The 19,537-nt window shown below is 33.1% G+C and overlaps 1 protein-coding gene across 1 annotated transcript in view; it reads right to left on the reverse strand.

The window, feature by feature from the left end:
* Window positions 1-4,905: 4,905 nt before the first annotated feature.
* Window positions 4,906-19,537, reverse strand: part of LOC139696648 (NPC intracellular cholesterol transporter 1 homolog 1b-like) — a 29,313-nt gene continuing 14,681 nt past the window's right edge. The window contains exons 13-23 of the mRNA XM_071595464.1: window positions 18,657-18,784; window positions 18,190-18,447; window positions 17,385-17,450; window positions 15,559-15,722; window positions 14,394-14,506; window positions 13,994-14,133; window positions 11,078-11,283; window positions 10,535-10,766; window positions 7,122-7,235; window positions 5,587-5,749; window positions 4,906-4,973 (exon numbers count right to left, since the gene is read on the reverse strand). Of these exons, the coding sequence (XP_071451565.1) occupies window positions 4,906-4,973; window positions 5,587-5,749; window positions 7,122-7,235; window positions 10,535-10,766; window positions 11,078-11,283; window positions 13,994-14,133; window positions 14,394-14,506; window positions 15,559-15,722; window positions 17,385-17,450; window positions 18,190-18,447; window positions 18,657-18,784 (1,652 nt within the window). The remainder of the gene's footprint in view (window positions 4,974-5,586; window positions 5,750-7,121; window positions 7,236-10,534; window positions 10,767-11,077; window positions 11,284-13,993; window positions 14,134-14,393; window positions 14,507-15,558; window positions 15,723-17,384; window positions 17,451-18,189; window positions 18,448-18,656; window positions 18,785-19,537) is intronic.

The raw sequence follows: 19,537 nt of genomic DNA on the forward strand, positions 1-19,537 counted from the left end.
TTCTAAGAATTGCTTTTCTCCTCCACGTTATCCGCACCTTGAGTAGAAATGTTGAGTAACATTGATTAATCGTCACCTCACATGGTAACTGCGTGCAGTAGCGTAGATGGAGTTTAGAGATTGAAAAACCTTGTAATAAATGTTTACGAGATAGCAGAAAGTCATAGTAGAGTATACACTGTTCACATTTAGTCCTCAGCCAGAATAATCATAAAAAGTGTCGGCATGTCTGAGCTGTCTCAGGCGCCAGATTCAAAATGTACATCGTTTGTGAAGAGGTTGTGATTTATGGTGACGGTAAGGGACGGGGCTTCAAACCTCACTCCTGACAATACCATTTTATGTAATTCTCCCAGCAGATTGCAGAAAGAAAAATATGTATTGATGCGAAATATTAATTACTAGCCATCTATCTACTCTTGTTTTGGTAAAACCAATTGCGATGGTATAATATTTTTTTGCTATACACTAATATAATATCTCACCTTGCTCAGATCTCCAGTGATATACTGGCGATGTTGCAGCAAGTGTTATGCCTTTATAGAGCCCTTAAGTCCTGTCTTTGAGTTCATGATATGGGTGACCTCTGTTTTTTTTCTGTAAATATCTTCCAATCTTGATAAATAGGATATCTTCTACGTCAGGACCAAAGTACCATTTGAAAATATTTATTTCCTGCTTTATGTATTCATCTAGTTTCTTTGTCTCCTGGAAGTATCAATGATACCCTGCAATGATAATTTTTACTGGAAATATTAAATAGGCAAAAATGGGAAAGTCATTCAATAGCTCGTACTTAGTAATATTTTCTACTTTTCTGTAAATGCTTATGACTTGCTGAACATTGCCTTTTGCTAACCAACCAAATTCTGTCTTCCTACTTTGAGAGGAGCTACCAAAATATTCAGCTTATCATGGTTTGGTTTCCTATTTTTATTTTATACTTCTATGTTCAATTATTTTAAAATAGCATGTCTTACTAGAAAAAAGCCATTGGTTATCAACAGCTTAGAATTCTCTTGTGCATGTTTTGGTTAAAGTGGAGCTGTAGTATTGATACAAAAATAAAAAAACAACAGCTTCATATTCCAAAAAGAAAAGAGTTTATTTCAACCAGTATTGTTACCCTAATGTCTTCAGAAGTGGCGTTCTATATGGTTATTTATTGTCTTCTCTTATTCGCATTTTAGAGAAGACAATAACCAATCATGTAGAACGCCACTTCTTTACACATTAGGGTAACAAAACTGTTGAAATAAACTTTCCTCTACTAAGTACATGGTATTTTTAAAAACTTGTCTAGCATAACTGTCCTTGAATAGTAGAATAATAAACACCACAATGAAAATTTCAATGATGTGCATGCAAATAAATTCATTTTTATGAAATTAAAATATTGATTCCTTTGAAATAGTTATTCTGTATACATTGGGCATATATATTATATACATATACATATATATATACATATATATATATATATATATATATATATATATATATATATATATATATATATATATATATATATATATATATATATATACATATATGTGTGTGTACCCAAGCTTAAGTGATTTTTCAGGTACCAGATCTTCCTGGGAAACCATAACCGGCACAGAGAAAAGAACTGGCCCCCCTTCCCTTACGTGTGAATTTCACATGCCTTCGGGCTTAGTACTGGGTGAAATCTACCATCTCCTACCAAACCGACCTTCGGGTTGATTACTGTGTTTATGTTTTTTACATGTCTGTGTGTGTGTGTGTGTATATATGTGTCAGTAGTCCAACGCTCTACTCCCTGGGCTACCACGACCCATGTATATATATATATATATTTATCTTTTTTTCTTGCTGATTAATGGTTGTAAATGGGATGGGGATTAGCTTGTTTTGTGAAAGAGATTTGTGTTTTGAAGTCTGATTTTATCTATTATCTTTTGCGATTATTTGAGACTTGTGTGCCACCTGACAATGTCTATCAGCACATGTGTATTTTAATAATAATAATAATATATATATATGTGTATATATATATATATATATATATATATATATATATATACACATATATACATTATATATGTAATTATATATATGTATATGGTCTAAAAATCTACCTCTGTGTTTTTATATATTTATGCGTCGCCGAAGAGCATTCAATTTCGAAGATATTTTTATATATGTATATATATAAACCATAAACAATGATCAACCTGAAGGTCAGTTTGGTAGGTGATGGTAGAGTTCACCCAAAACTAAGCTCGATGGTGTGTGAAATTCATATATCAGGGTAGGGGGGCAAGTTCATTTCCTGGAGCTGGTTATGGTTTTTCAGGAAGATCTGGTACCTGAAAAGTCACACAGCTTGGGTGGAGCTGCAGGTGCCCATATATATATATATATATATATATATATATATATATATATATATATATATATATATATATATAGTTATTTACAAAGAATTTTAAAAGGTAGAGTTCCAATAGTCACAATCACCAAATAAAATCAGCACAAATAAGAGTGAGAATAATGCTTTGTTACATTGAGCTGACATGCTACTTTGACTGCTATCTCACTCTCAGAACATTTTTTATGTGTTAATCTTGACAATTTTTGCCACTGAGAAGGACTTGCTCTCAACCTTATAATTAACTCCTTGGTAGCCTCTTGAAGTGGAGAGGCAAATTTGACAACAATCACACTTCAATAGCCAGGACACCATTGTGTCATTATAGCTTGTCTCAGCTTATGTTGTGTAATTTCAGCAACTTTTTTGCAATGAATTATAATGCAAAATGCTCCATCATTTTCTGGCCTGAACAGATTAGTGGCATTTTATCAATGACACTTGCCAATGAAGTGAGCAAGAAAAGCTGTGTCACTTGAGACATTGCATGTCAGGTTACATGATGAACCTTTCTCTGGTCAAGGACATATGAACATTTAGAATTAGGCTAGTAATCCAAGACAGTCTTCAGAGTGGATTAAATACAAAATTATGGGATTGCAACTTAATCCATTGTGAAATTCCTTACAAATGAAGAGACATTGGTACATTTTCAACTTATTTGGTCTTATTCAAATACATCAAAGTCAATATTGGTTTCATCATGTAGGATATATTTGTGCGTGACCGGACACAGTCCAAGAGGTTAAAGCCAACTTTTAAACACATAGGTTGTTTATACCTTGACAAATTCCAAAGAATTTGGAATTTGTCCATGCACAACTACGAATGCTTGTGACATTGTATGCACGGTATTTCGTCACAACATCTTGTTCCTTTAAAGCCCCCAAAATTTCTGAGTTTAGGAGGACACATTGATAGCTTAACTGGCTAAAGTACTCGACCGGACATTGAGAGATCCGGGTTTTGAATCCCGGTCAGGGCTAATGATTTTTACACTCTGAAATTGTTGCATTGAAATGCACATCAGCCGATGACTCTGTTAAAAGTTACTGTTGCAGCATCGCCCACAGTTTCTTCAGAATCTTTGATGCTGATAAACTGTGAGTGTGGATTGTTTGCATTAATGGCCAATGTGTGAGTTACAAAAGTAGGCATGCATCAATGCAAATATTTTTCGGTATTCAGTCAGGTGCACACAGTGTGTCAATCATTGTGCTTTATAAGTGATTCACACAGAAAATAATTTCATGAATAATCGCTTTTATTACAGCAAAGAACACATTCCTAAGGAAATCCAGTGACAACCCAAGGCTTATATAGCAAATTTATACTGAAAGAGTACCAAAAAACAAGCAGCCAACCCTTCTTGGACCAATAGTCCTACCAGAGCAAATTCCAAATATTTCCAGGCATAACATAACTGCACACTGTTTCATAAGTTCTGGCAGAAAACTTGGATGTTTTAAGTTATGAGTAACCTAGACCAAATGAATATTTATTCCTTTTCTTAGGCCAATTCAATTTCTGTTGGTTTAATCTATTGGAGGAAGCTGGAAGCAGACCGTTGTCCATATTGGCTCATGTACATCCCTGGAATATCCTGAGTATTTTGTATGTTAATGCTTGGTCCAAATAATAAGCTTTTATTTTCCTCCGTCATATTACACCATTAAATTCATTTCAATTAATCATAAATATAATAATATCCTCATCTGGTATTTTATTATTTAAACACTTGATATTTAAAGTATAAAATTATTAAACAGACAACAATGTATCCCACTGCTGAGATAATAAATAAAACATTGATAATTAATTAGGTACAAATAAACATTTCAAACTAACCTATCTAATATGTAAATTGCAATCTCCAAAAATCACTTCCTTGTTTCTTTTCCTCAAATTTATCAAAGAAAGGGAGTATTATCACATTATATATAATGAAAAAATGGAACCAAACTTCAGTCTTTTCATAACTTTCACAGTAATTATTGCATGCATCTAGGAAGCCAATATTTCTCAAATTATCACTTACATCTAAATTAAATTATACATTCTTTTAAGTGCAAAGAATAATGGCTTCCTCATTAACCCCACAACACACAAATAATCTATGTAATCTAATTTAAGTAGAGTTATTCAAATCATTAAAATTCAGATCATTAATTGGCATTGAATCATTGGAGCGACCATTGTTCTCAGTTACAAATACTAGTAATTTCAACTTGTAATCAAAATATAACTAGGTATTTGGTTTAATTATTTTCACTAACAGTGCAGCCTTAATGATATGAACATATTTAATGAAAAATGTCCAAGTCATTCCATGCATCAATTATTTCATTTTAGAAATAATCCATTCAGTACTTAACACCCACCAATAGTATGATCATTTGGTCTTCTCAAAAGAATATTGAGGGCAATTAATTTGTCTGAAAAGAGTTTAACACCATTGTCCATCTGATCCTTTCAGTAAAAATGGGCTTTCTTCAAGAGGGGTGGCCAACATTTTTGTCTGCTTCTTGGTCCTTCTTAGCATAGTAATTAACTGGTGGGCCTGATGAAGAAAATAATTAGAGTAAAACATAAAAATAAATCCTTTCAACTGAAAAAAATCTGTATATTCTTAATATGGATATCTTTTTTATAAAATTCATGTTCAAAAAGTATTTGGAATATATCTAGAGGCGTAAGATGGGGAATCATATGAGAGGAGAAAAGAAAGGGGGTAGTGTAATTATAAGAGAATGGACCTTATTCAATTGATAGTTAAATTTGAAAATAATGCATGGGTAATAAATCACAGAGATTAAACTCACAACATTAGGTCCATATTGAATTTTCAAACTAATTATTGCTGTTCTTAGACCATTTCCAATCATCCCAGAAACAACTAGAATGGAAGAGTGAAACCAAAAGCAATCCAGAAACAGTGGATGTAAAGGAAAGCCATTTTATTTTGTAATGTCATAAAAGAAGAAATGAAAAAGGCTTTGGGAGAAAACTGAGGAGAGAGTGTTAAGCAATTGAAAAACTGGTGTACACAATGTGACAAACTGTGACACCATGGGAAGAATCTGAAATAATCAACTGCAAAAAACTGTGAACAAAAGCAGTCTTAGCCATCAAAATCAATTCTAGAAAATTACATAATAATGGCTCTTACTCACCAATTAAACTTAGCACAATGGGTAAGAAAATGAGCCCATGGCCAGCACCAATCAGGACAATCCCCAAGTACATGCGGAAGTAGAATATTTGGAATATCTGAGATTTTGCAAATGCTAACACGACAATTCCAGCAAACTTTGTCAGTGTGATGCCAGATAAAACCTGAAAGATGCAAAGAGGTAAGAACTTTGTTATTTAAAAGTGAAAAGGAATGAAAAATACATATCATAGATGCTAATGAGTCTTAATTTTATGCATTTCATCGAAAACTTATCATATTTTCCCTCTGCAGATCAATAATAATGTCAATAAAAGTATTTCATTCAGTACTTATTTTCAATAGGCTAACTGAAGCATGCAAAATAATTACATTTGAAAAAGATTAATTACATTTATTTTACAATCTTTAAACAAAATGAACCCCTGCTGAGCTTTCATAATGTAATGTGAAAACATTAAAGTAAGAATATAATAATTATGACAGTTTCATAATTTGATTCATTTTATGATTGGTACAATGACCATCCATTGCCTATGTGCATAATAATTACCTGTAACCTTAGTATTAAAAATTACAGCCTTTATACCAATAAAATGTGCTCAGTAAATACATAAATACCTCTTTGTATGAGTGAGTGGTGAATTCCCTCGATAAACAAATTTTGATATTTTTTTAGAAATATATAACAAATGCTGATTTTAAAGAATTTACATGAAAAGTATGAAAACTTATGAATCCAGATTTCAATATGAATTTCTGATTTTTATTTTTGATGATAGATATCATGAGAAAAGTATGAGATATTTTTCAGACTGAATTTCCATCTTCCTTGCAAAATAATGCATTAACTTTAAGAAAAAAATAGGCAAAGCACAACGGATCATTATTGACAAGACTACGAAAAGCCTATCAGGTGGCCTGTCAACTATACTTTTCAAACAGGCCTCCAGAGTATCATTATATTTATGCTGGTTACATTTTTACTCTAAAATTTTCTTATCAGTCTCAAGTGAGGTTTTTGATAATTCTAAGAAATAGAAATGTTTCCAGTAGAACATTGGAATGTGCCAAACTACCAGGAAAGACTAGCCAAATTATTTGTCATTAGACTGATGACTTTGAAGATTACTGACAGCCAGCTACAAACCTTAGTGGCTTATTGAGACTGTTCAACAAATTTTGCATGATTATGAAGGTTCCTAGAAAGTAATCCCCCCTTTGTTCAACTTATATATGTACCTCAAAGGATCATGACAAATGTCATCAAAGCTGCGAAAATCTCTCACATTAATCAAGATAATTATCATAAATTATTTTCAGAATTTAAAATCTTGGTTACTGCAATTTCCAAAGTTCAATTTTTATGAAGTATAGGTATAATTATATTTTATATTCAGAGATGACCTTGTTATAAAATAACTATATGAAACACCCTAGGTTTTTAGCCCAGAATGAAATATTGTATCAGCATTATAACATATATACATCTAATCCATAATCTATAAGCTATCCCTAGTATATGGATTTCCTTACAGAAACTCCAGTCTTTACAAGAGCAACTTTGGCTCTGTTCACCCGGTCTCCATCAGTAGCTTGACTAAATGAGTGCAGGATATGGCTGCAAAACTCCACACTTATCCCAACAGCCTAAGAGAGATGTAAAAATGAAGTGAATAAAAATTAAATGAAATTATTTGTGGTAAAAATGATGTACCCACCCTAAAAGCAATAGCAAAATAATTGGATGCACATACAGCATATGAACAGTAGAATACCTATGTTAAATCCAATACTAATTTTAAAATGCATCTCCTCTTCTCACTAATATATATATGATTATTATTTCAGCAAGGGCTCAATATTGCATAATAATTTTGCCCTCTACTTGGCTTGTTTATCTTAATTGTCAAAATTATGTGGTGCTATCATTTCATTAAGCATCTCGGTACCAAACTTGGGAGGTAACTCTTAATAGTTTGATCATATTATCATTTTATAAAATTTCTCAGCACTATTTAAAGTTCCATACACCTGGGAGATAATGTTTGAGAGATACATCACTTGATTTAGAATATGTAATGATTGAAGAAAGATTATGAGAGGGAGGGATGGAAAGGTGAGGAAATGTAGGTCTGTTACATTGAGGATTTCCTAAGCTTATTCAATATGTGATGCATATTTCCAAATATATGAATGTGCGCTCATTAAAAACTTGCAAAACCAAGACTCAAACTAGTTCCCTATTGTTACCTACCCAAGCCATCATTCATGAGAAAAATCCTTTGATAAACAATTTGATTGAAATACTGTATTAATTAATTAAATTTACTATTTGAACATACACTCTATAGGCTAATACACTCTTGATAACCATGAATTAGTCCTCCATCAGGAACATACACAAATTAAAGGAGAACAATTTTTAGCTAGAGCATGGGGGTTGGAAAGCTGAAAGTTTCTGAAGTGAGCAGAGAAATGTAATCCAATATTTTTAAAATCATCACTTCAATATGATATTTTGATTCTCCTAGAGAAATCTGAAATTTGCATTTGATCATGGCAATTGTTCTATTGTGTATCATGGCAATTTTGAAAATTTGTTCTTGACTTTTTCATAAGTTTGATCCAGTTAATACTGAGTTAAGTATAGGTGAACTATTGACTATGGGAATGCATCTTTTTTGAGATGCCATTGGTTTGATTCTTGATGCCTGGATGATTTCCCATAAGATAAAATGAGAGGAGTAATCCCATTGTTCATGGAAATGTATGAGTATTTGTAAATTAATAAGAATGATTCTTTCCATGCAAAATTCTAAGAGTGAAATCCAAAGTTTATTGATACGTTGTTTATTTATAATTCTGTAAGTAATTTACTAATATCCATGGTATATTAGATATAATACTGAAGATAGAAAAGTTCTCTTTCAACTGCTTGGACAATTTTTTTCATGTGGTTACAATAGCCCTTATGGTTCTTACAGCTAATAGTAATGATAGAGTTATTTATTTCAAACAAATAAGTTTTGCCATCTCAGTGACGAATTTCTTTCATAAGGTTATGGAAAAAATTACAATTTATTACAGTGTAAAGTGTCGCATCAGAGTAATTATATATTACAGAGAAGCTCTTTTCTAATGGTTTTCAATTTGATCAGTTGGATGTAGTAGGTCCCTACATCTGAAAAAAAATTAATATAGGTCATAAAAATGAGTTCCAGGGAAGTTGCAATATTTGTGTAGACTTCACTTCTCTACAATTTATCCTTAAAACAGTGTTGCAACACATTTTGTCATGTCTTTACATATAACTTTGTGCAGAAAAGTTGTCATTTTTATTGAAAATATGGCTCTGGGACTGGAAGTGGAATGTATTGAGAAGGAAGGATGGAGAAGAGAGTGAACTAACTAGTGCTAATTTTGTGTAGTAAAAAGAGTGAAGGCCACCTGTGTGGAAAGATTATTTCCTAGACAGTAAAAATTTTCCCCGTGATGCATCACCATGGAAATGTATTTAATTTGCATGCTACCATGGAGTTAAAAAGGCTAAAAAATGGATTAAATGCCTTCTTTGTTTTAGCATGACTACAACAATTACAAAATATAACTTAAGTCCTTATTTCTGCTGCATATGAAGGGTGTGAATGCAGTTAAAATTATATTGGAGAGTGTAAATACTGTTTGTATCACAAATAATACATGGACTTCAAGGATCCTGGAGACATATGACCCAAACAAAACTCATTTCCTCACCAATAACTCCTAACTACAGTCTATGCTATTGGTGGTTGAACAAGTTAATGCAGCACAAAAGCAAGAATTTAGCCGCCGAAATCAGGAGAATAATGGAAGACTTTTCTTTTACCCAAAATTACACGGTGGAATTAACCAAAAATGATGCCATTACAAGAAGTGCTGTCACAAATGAGTCAGGGAGAAAGCAATTTGACTATTTTCTCTTCATTCATACACCATGTTTTGAGCAAGCACTTTAATGGGATTTGAACACCTCTGTTATTATTAACAAATATTTTTGAGACTGAGGGGATGACCCAAGTTATTTGAGCAAAGGATGATTCTGGTCTCTCAAAAATTCAGTTACTCTCAGACCTCCATTGTATTCAATCTGTGAATATGTATGCTCTGCTCCCAAACCTCTATTGCCTTCATTTGCTTGATTTCTCCTATGGCTTTTCCCATACTTAATCCTTTGTCTCATATTATGTTTCCTCCATTTCCTCATCTCCCTACTTCCTTCTCTCTCTCTCTCCATTGTCTTTCCTTAACCTTTCCTCTTTCTTATCTATCAGTGTCATTTGCTTCATCTTCTTGTCATCAGGAGGACATTTCTTTAAGGGGCTATCAAGGCTCTTTTAAATAATTTATCAAAAGAAATCGATGACAGACAGCAGATTCATCTGCTCTGTTTGGAGTAAAACAAATCATGTTATTGCAAGGAATATTTTTATAATATTTTTGTGATCATTATTTAACAGAAAAAAGTTATAACTTGAGAATTAAAAATATTTGCTTAGATTTCATCAAGAAAATTTCTCCTGAAAACCCAATTTCCCCTTAAGACTCATTTTACTTAAAAGATAAGCCCCAACTATTAAAATAAACAGCAATTATTCTTGTTATTTCATCATCCTGGAAACCACATGTATCTCTTCATATTTGAGCCATGGGATTGCTTCTATATGATACTATTTCTGTGGACTGTCAAATACTACATCATTAAGTGATAGTCTCTTCCATGTGCATCAGATATAGTATGCACGGCAACATCAAGTTTGATCTGTCAAATAGGAAGTTTACCCTCCCATTTCAGCATTAGAGCCACCCAAACAAAAATGAAGACCCAGTTAAAAAGATAAATTGATAAAAATCACTAATGATTAAGAGGCTTGCGCTTGAAAATTCAAATTAAATCAATAAATGCCTACCAGTACTAGGTTAACTAGAGAGACAGCATTGAGGGTGATATTCCACCAGTACATCATTCCAAACAGGTCCACTATCACACATACAATGGTGCATAGAAGAATCACGGAGGATATGATGGAGAATCCTGTTACAATCAAGGTAACAATTCCAACTGCAGCCAAGGAAATACCCAGCGAGAATGCAGTATCATCCCATATGGTCAAATATTGCTCATAGAAAACGTAGAAGACACTGAAAAGAAACGTGTATGGATTTCAGTAATTATGGATATGTCATGTAACACTAAGCCAGCACTATACTGAAACTTGTAAGATATTTTAAAACTGAGGTTATTTATCTGTACTTATTATAAATATTGAAGTAATTTAAAGGGATAATAATTGTGAGTAGGTCCCCGAAATACATATAATTCTGAAAAATGTTAAGTATAAACGGGGCATCAATTTCTAAGACTGACAATGTTGGGCCACTCACTCCAAGTGACGGAAGAAATAATGTGGTTGTGGTGATAGTCCAAATGCATTTTATTATATATTCTCTACCTATAAGGAAATACTGAGACAGGATTCCCACCATCTCCATTCCCACGAAGACCATCATTTATGGTTACAGTGATATTTTTGGCAATTATTCTTGCTTGTCTCATGGCCTCATAATAATCCTTGGATGTCTTCAAAATTGTATGATAAGCCATAAAAGAGGAATCAGTTACTTTTGCTTCAGTTCCAGTCACTATATAGTTCACACCCTGGAAATGAGGAAATCTTAGAAAATAAGATGGGCATTTCATCATTCAAAGCTAAGCAATCACAAATGTTCACTTATTGTTCTCAACATATGGACATGATAATTAAGTTGATGGAGGATATACAATGCAATACAGCAAACCCATAATAATTCAGAATATGTAAGAAAATGTTAGGATGAAATTAGGTGAATCCAGACTATGCAGGGATTTGGTGCCTGCTATCCCAATTGAGTATTTTCCCGACTATTCTTGTGCACATTTAATGATTGATGACTTCCAGTAATTCTGATTGATACACTGAAGGCCCCATGGGTAAAAAGATGCAATTTAAGAATAAAATAATGTTATATGGATATAATAAATTAAAGATTTCCCCAAAAAATATTAAATCAGTATTAATTTTTGAGCAACTTCAATCTAAACAATGTTAATGTACACTTTGGTTGTTAAGTTATCCTCTACAATATATACAATATATATATATATATATATATATATATATATATATATATATATATATATATATATATATATATATATATATATATATCTACGTGGCTGTTTTGAAAAGTTTCTTACCACCAAAATTTGAGAAAATTTCAGAAAAAATATCTTGCATCTTTGTCAGGTCAGAAACTTTTCATACCACCCATGTATATATATATTTATAGACATGGATCGTGGTAATTCAGGGGTAGAGCATTGGACTACACACAGGAGGGCCCAGGTTCGATTCCCGGGCAAACCTCTCTGGGCATCCTCAGCTCCACCCAAGTTATGTGATTTTTTAGGCACTAGATCTTCCTGGCAGGTTTCCTTGAAACCATAACTGGCACCAGGAAAGACATTGGCCCCCCTACCCTGATGTGTGGCCCACCGTTGCGCTTAGTGCTGGGTTAACTCTACCATCACCTACCATTGGGTTGACTACTGTGTTTATGGTTTTCATATTTTTTATTGAGTTATCTACCTGTTAAGGTAGGTTTTGCATGGACACAACTACCAAATTAATATTTTGTTTCTCTTAACAAAACATAACCTAACATCCTACTCTAAAAATCCCTCTTCATTTCTGTGTATTTTATTCTTCCCTTCATCCCATCCAATATCACTATCCTATTCCAGCCCTTTCCTTGTTCTCTCCTCTATTACAGTCTTCAAAACCCCACTGCTGATTGATATCCTTTTCATCCATTTTTCCTTCCTCCTTATGATTTCTCCCAACAATCCCCTCTCCTTGCCCACCATACCTGCCTGCCCCGTTGGTGGCAGGTTAATTTTCTCTCCTACCAACCCTGAGGTAACGGGTTTGATTCCCGCCGAGGTGGATTTTCCTCCATCTAGGGCTTGGTTGTATGTGATTTTCTTCAATGTAATGTCTGTAATGAAAGGGTTAGGTGGTAGAAGGGACTATAAGTCTAAACCTTGCCCAATTAAGCCGATAAATAAATAAATAAAATAAAATACCTAGCACATTCTCATTTGTATTCCTTTCCATCCACTTTACCTTCTCCATCACACCCAAATTTCAAAAGCCTTCAATCTATGTACATCCTTCAGCTCAATTGACCATGTTTCCACACCATTCATAGCTACGCTCCAATTCAAGGTTTGGCAAGTCTTTTCTTAACATTCTAACTCAGTGTCCCTGTCATCAACTCCCTTATAAGAAGGGCATTTAATCATTGCCTTCTTAGTTCCCCCTTGTAAAAGCCTCTTTGCAAGTGCAATTTTTCTCCTTATGCCCCTATTACTTTGACCATGTTGGTCCTGAACACTTCCAAGATACGTAAACTGTTCTACCTGCTCTCGTTTTTGTCCTCCTATTTTAACATTAAGCTAAGCTTTTCTCTTTCTTGTTCCTTGAATGATCCTTATCCCATAGCTATCACACTGAGTTTCCAATTCAATCAGCAATGCTTGCAACCCCTTGGCTGACTGAAAAACTAAAGCTTGGTCATCAGCAAACCTAACTGATTTTATGAATTCCTCGCCCACATTCATTCCTACCTCCAATTCTTCCAATGCCTCCTAATCATTTCCTCTATATGCAGGTTGAACTGCAATGGTGATAATGGGCAACCCTGCCTTACACCTCTTCCTAACATTGCCCATCCAGACTCCCCGTTCCCCACTCGCACCTGAGCAGTCTGAGACATGTAGAGGTAGCAGATTAGCCTCCTGTCCCTCCAATCTATTCCTATTTTCTTCAATATAGTATACTCATTAGTTTTTCCCAATATATATATATATATATATATATATATATATATATATATATATATATATATATATATATATATATATATATATATATATATATATACATATACACACGAGGGTCATCCGGAAAGTAGTACCCGTTCGTGAAATAAAGACACAAAAGTAAATATTAACAAACATAAAAAATTTTATTTGAAAGAGGATACTTTAAACTACTTCTCAACATAATCTCCAAGCAAATTAAGGCATTTGTCATAACGTGTGACAAGTTTCTGTATTCCTGCTGCATAGTCCTTCGCCGCCAGCTCATTGAGATACGCGAGGGACCCATCTTGCACAAATTTTTGCATAATGCAGATGGTGTTTAACAATTTCATGAACAATTGTTCGAGAAACATTGGGAAAATGCTCACACAAGCTGTGAGAGTCAACGATATTTGGTAACAATTTAAATAGAGTAATTATTGCATCAAATTCACTATCTTACCTGGCCATAGGCTGCATGTCCACCTTTTGCACAACTTGCATCAGGATTATCCATCAAGAAGTATGTTAAATAGTGATCAAATGCATTCACCGGTGGTCTCATGTTATTATCTAAGATCACATTGCAGTCCTTACATCCAACTGAAAGTATGCCATAATATGTTCAGTAAAAAGTTTGAGATTATGCATGAATGTGGAGCCTGATAGTCTCCACATGGAGTGTAGAACAAGGTGACAGGACACCAGAGTTATATTATGTGAATATGAGTACATAATTATGAAATATCTTAGGAAGAAATGGTAGATGGTGGCAATGTATCTTCAGCTTTACTTAAATTATTTGAATTGAATCATTATTTATAAGCTGTAGAGCAGTCATATCATAAAGATCAGACTCTTACATTTGACATGCGGACAGAAAGTATGATTTTTAGTAACTTTGCAGCATCCATCAATTGCAATCCAATCTAAGTAGTCATCAACCCAAGAGGATGCTGGAGAGGCAATGTATGTGCTGAAACAAACAAGAGTGGAAGGAAATTAAGACACGATTTCAATTGTGCATTTTAAACATGAACATTATATTTAAGTGAAGAAATTTTCTAAATATGACAATTATAAAGTTAATTATCTGATTCAGCAATAGAAAAGTTAGCCTCAACAAAATAACACATCAATTAACAATTAATGGGCAATTTGTTTGCTAAAGAAAACTTTTAATTGATTGACTTATACAATTTGAATTAAATTGTTTAAATTTAATTATTTTGAAAACTGTTAGTGTTTAAAGTTATACAATTAAAAAAATTTTAGCGCAACAAAACCAATTTATAAAGCTAATTATTTTCATTCTTGGCATAGACATAAGTAATTATCATGGTTGTTCCATTTCAAACAAAAAAATGTGTTTTTCTTTCAATTCATTTCTACCTCTTCCTTCTCTCATTGAGAATATATTTCAGTACTTTTTTACTGAGGAACATACTTCCCCATTAAGATAACACACATACTTCATAGACATTCTGGGCTAACTTTATTTATTAAAATCAATGTATTGTGAATTTTAGAATATTTCATTCCATGCAAGCAGCATAGAAGTATGTAAATCCAGGGTCCAATCAAGGTGTCAACCTAATCAGTAGACTACTGCTATGAATGATCAAGATGTCAACCCTTATGTGTTTGTAGGGAAGACAACTAAAATGTTTTAAAAAGTATTTTAATGAGTTAAGAAAAAAGTTAAGCTTCAAAACATCAGCCAGAATGGAGACTCACCCAATGGAAGACCCAAGAAATTTCTAATAATAATTAGTTTCAATCAATTCATTTGCCTTGTAACAATCACAAGAAGAAATATTAAAGAAATCCATATGAAAAGTTTAAGAGAGACATTTAGGTTTGGTTAAACTGGATAAATTTCCTGCAGTTGTTTGATATCTTCTTTTAAAAGCATTCCTTTGACAAGCATATTCATTCATACATAATATGTATTTATTTTGTTGTACTTTCATGGTACTCATTATTAATTCAAAGAAAATGTCATCACTTTTTTGAAAACATACTTACATATTTGATTGCCTGGATGCCTGGTTTATTTGGGCACTTAAGGACTGAAGATCACAGTTCTGTCCTCCACAGATCATATTCTGTACGCCAAAATTTGAATAATTTAGACCAGATGTGACCACAAAGTAAACTGGTGGACCAATAGCTAATAGGTCTTTCATAAACTGTAAATGCAAACAATAGTTCCAAATTAATGCTTATTTCAGATATTTCTTTTTCTTTAAAATGCTCGTTTTTCCCTAGTAATCTATTTGGTAGCACATGTAAGTAGTAAGAAAACGTGTATTTTGAGATATAAGTTGCATGGATTTGTATTCACAGAAATGTACTTCCAATTTCCTGCACTTGGATCTTAAATCTTAAAAAAATCAAAGGTAATGAGAGTCTCAAGAGTCAAGGAGCCAAAGATAAACAATAAAATTTGGGGTTATAAACTAGAAGAGTTAACACAATCCATATATTTGAAAGTGTTTTGGAGGAGGGTGGGCGAAGTCATATATATATATATATATATATATATATATATATATATATATATATATATATATATATATATATATATATATATATATATATATATATATATATATATATATATATATATATATATATATATATATATATATATATATATATATATATATATAAAGCATCAATGGACATTTTAGGCTAAGAAGCATTTACAATGAGGCTGGAGTTAATGAGAGGTGCCTTGAGTGAATATTAAGGAAAAGACTATTGAAAATTAAAATATTGAGCATAGTTTTGTACGACTCGGAAATTTGGTCCTATAGGCAAGAGGATAAGCATGGTTGGGAGACTTTTGAGATGGATTGAGATGGGCGTAGAGAAGAATGGAGAAAATAAAGTATGTGGAATGGGAAATAAATGATGAAGTCCTTGGCATGCTAGAAGAAGTTAAATTGTTGGCTTGTGTTACATAATCTTAATTTAATACACAAACAATTTGGAGAGTTGCAGGGTGATAATGGGAGGGTTGCATTAATTGACTTCTGCTGGAAGGAGGATTTGTGGAGAGGAAGAGAATCAATTGGCAAGTGAGAAGAGGGCAAGGTTTATGCTAGGGGTTGAAGAGGTAGACAGGATAAGGGGTTTAAAGAGTATGAAAAGGAATATGAAAGAAGTTGGAGGAGTTTAAGTCTGGAGCTGAAGACATTAAATCTCATGGGTTGGAAAGAAAATTCTGTTGTGATGAATTCAAGAGTCACAATTCTCCCACCCAAAATCTTCAATCTCTCTTTAAAATATGAACTTGAAAGAGACTCAGTAATCATCATCAACCAGGGGCGTATTTACCAGTACGCCAACTACGCCATGGCATAGGGCGGCAGATCCCAGGGGGCAGCACAAGTCCTGGAATTTTTATTTCATCAATTTATTCAATTTTTTTTAATGCGAACATATTGATTCAAAATCCCGTGAGTTTTCTTTTTTAGAAAAAAGGTTCCACCATAGGCAGCCAGGAGCACGAATCGTGTGTTAACATTATTCATTGTCTTGCGAATGATCACGCTATTCCTTTTTTGCTAGTTCCTATTGTTAAGTACAAGGACCTTGTGGACACATTGAATTTGGTTCGCATTATTCAGAAAATTAATTCCTTAAGGGGGCGGCAGACATTGACTATAGTGTAGGGTGGCAAATGGGGTTAATACGCCCCTGTCATCAACACACCGATTGGGCTAAGTCATTTAACCCTTCATCCTGGAAATCAATGCCAAAAGTAAATGGTTCTTATAAATATACATGTGATTGAGTTTTAAAGAAAGATATTGTTAGACTGGAAGATATAATTTTAAACTCACCAAGAAATACTTCAAAACAAAAGAGTCCTCCGGCATTGACAATTCTTGATCAAGACCAGGCTCTACCTGTATGAAAAACAATTTTCAATTGAAATCAGTGCAATGCCTCTTTCTGTAGCTGTCACATTTCGCATGTCAAAATCCAAACATATCAACTTACAATATAAATATTCACAGTTATTTATTTCAAAGACTATATGTATGTTTTGGCAGTTTTTATCTCAGGCTATTTCGTTTAAGCTCCAAATAAGTCATTTAAAATTGGCCTTCACAATGTAAGAATTTTTATGTGGGTTAACACTATTGAAATATAGTTGCTTGCAATGAAATCCAAAGCACCATAGACATAAAAGAGTTATACCTCCGCAAGAAATCAAAGACATTTTGTCAATTCAGTTTACTTAACCATTGTTATTCCATGGTCAAATTATCACTCTATACTTAAATATTTAATCCATAAATTTAACTTATTTTCATAGATTTTTGGGAAAACTTGTTTAAAGTGACTCATCTTTGTTTCAATCATTACTCTATCGAACACACTTAGTATTATATCTATGAACATATGAGATGATTTACGTGATCAAATGCCTTACACATGAGAAGAGTACCACCTGAAAACCATATTTTATCAAGTGATAATTTAAGGAGATAGGCATGGATATCAGAACTTCAAACAAAGTAATGTGGTGCTGTTCATGCATAAATAAAGAGGTTTCTAATTAATCAACATACTAGAGACTTGAAGAGACTATTCTACCTTTTTAATCAAATGGAAACAATTTCAAAACATAAATGTACTCACCTTTGTAAGAACAGAGAGAGAAACGAAGAACCAAGCAACAAATAATGTGCCCAGAATGAAGCGAACAACACCTTTCATAAGAAAAGGTGCATAGATTTTATGGAAAAAGGCACGGAGCAAGCCATCTTGCTGTGCATCCTTTAGCCAGTGCTTTGAGGATTTTCCTTCATTGGTGAAGTTTGGAGAAGTACTCCATACTTGAGAAGATTTTACTGGTGTTTTCAATTGTAAGAAGCAGAGAATATCAATGCGATTGGACTGTAAAATCAAGAGAGTTACATAAATATCCTTCCCAATATAAAATGACATGAAATTTATTTGTGTTCCCCATATAAAATCAAAAAGGGAGTTCCTAGATTGTTCACTAGGAACTCAACAGGCAAGATTAGATACAGTTGGCATATTTTGCATCTATTTTTGAGTTAATATTTTTAATTCATATCATTTACACATCTGTAAGTACTTACAGTTTGCCTTTGGTCATCCAATGACATGAGTGCAATAAATGCAGTTATCTGTAAGAAGAAGTCTATGAGGAGGGCCACTGCGGCATAAAGAGCAAAGGTTCGGACAGCTGGCATACCAGAAATTCCACCTAAAAGTGCACAAAAAGTAAAGAATGCATAGTGCTAATCCTATAATAAATGACTGTCAAAACATTCCATTTAAAAACTGAAACTAATTAGAGCACTAAACTACTTCCCTTAACACATAACATGCTAGAAGACATTTTTTTAAATATAGACTGGACTACATTCCAAAAAAACAGTAATGAAAACTCAATCACCATTTTCCAAATGCATCAACAGCAAATGAAGATATATGTTCCACTCAGTGATGGTATGAAATTATTTTATGTAAAAGGACCAGCGTGGAATGTAAACTAATGTCTCGTACGTTAATTTGCAAAATATCTCATTGTGAATAATTTGTGAAATTGATGAGTGATTTAATTTGAAAAAAGTGAAATTTAAAAAAAAAATATGGGGTTTCTAAGTACCTAACAGATTTACAGGGAGCAATGGATGGTTTCAGTCATTCAACAGAGGTAAAACATTAAGGGTACATGGCAAGGTACATGAAGAAATTAAAAGGCATGTGAATGTCTATAGAAAGATTGTTGGTAGTATATATGGAGTTATAAAAAAAAAGAATTTTTGTCTAAGCAAGCAAAGATGGTAGTACATAGGTGTGTTCCTTCACACATAACTACACAGAAGCGAACAATTAGGATTCCAGGATAAGCAGGCATAAAAGTCATTAGCATTCAATGAATAAAGGGTATTTGAAGAGTGTGTGTGGCAGAAATAGGATAAATAGGGATATAAATGACAATGAAATATGGTCA

The sequence above is a fragment of the Hetaerina americana genome, unplaced genomic scaffold (assembly GCF_022747635.1).
Source record: "Hetaerina americana unplaced genomic scaffold, ioHetAmer1.1.p SCAF_7, whole genome shotgun sequence".
Classification (NCBI taxonomy): Eukaryota; Metazoa; Arthropoda; class Insecta; order Odonata; family Calopterygidae; genus Hetaerina; species Hetaerina americana.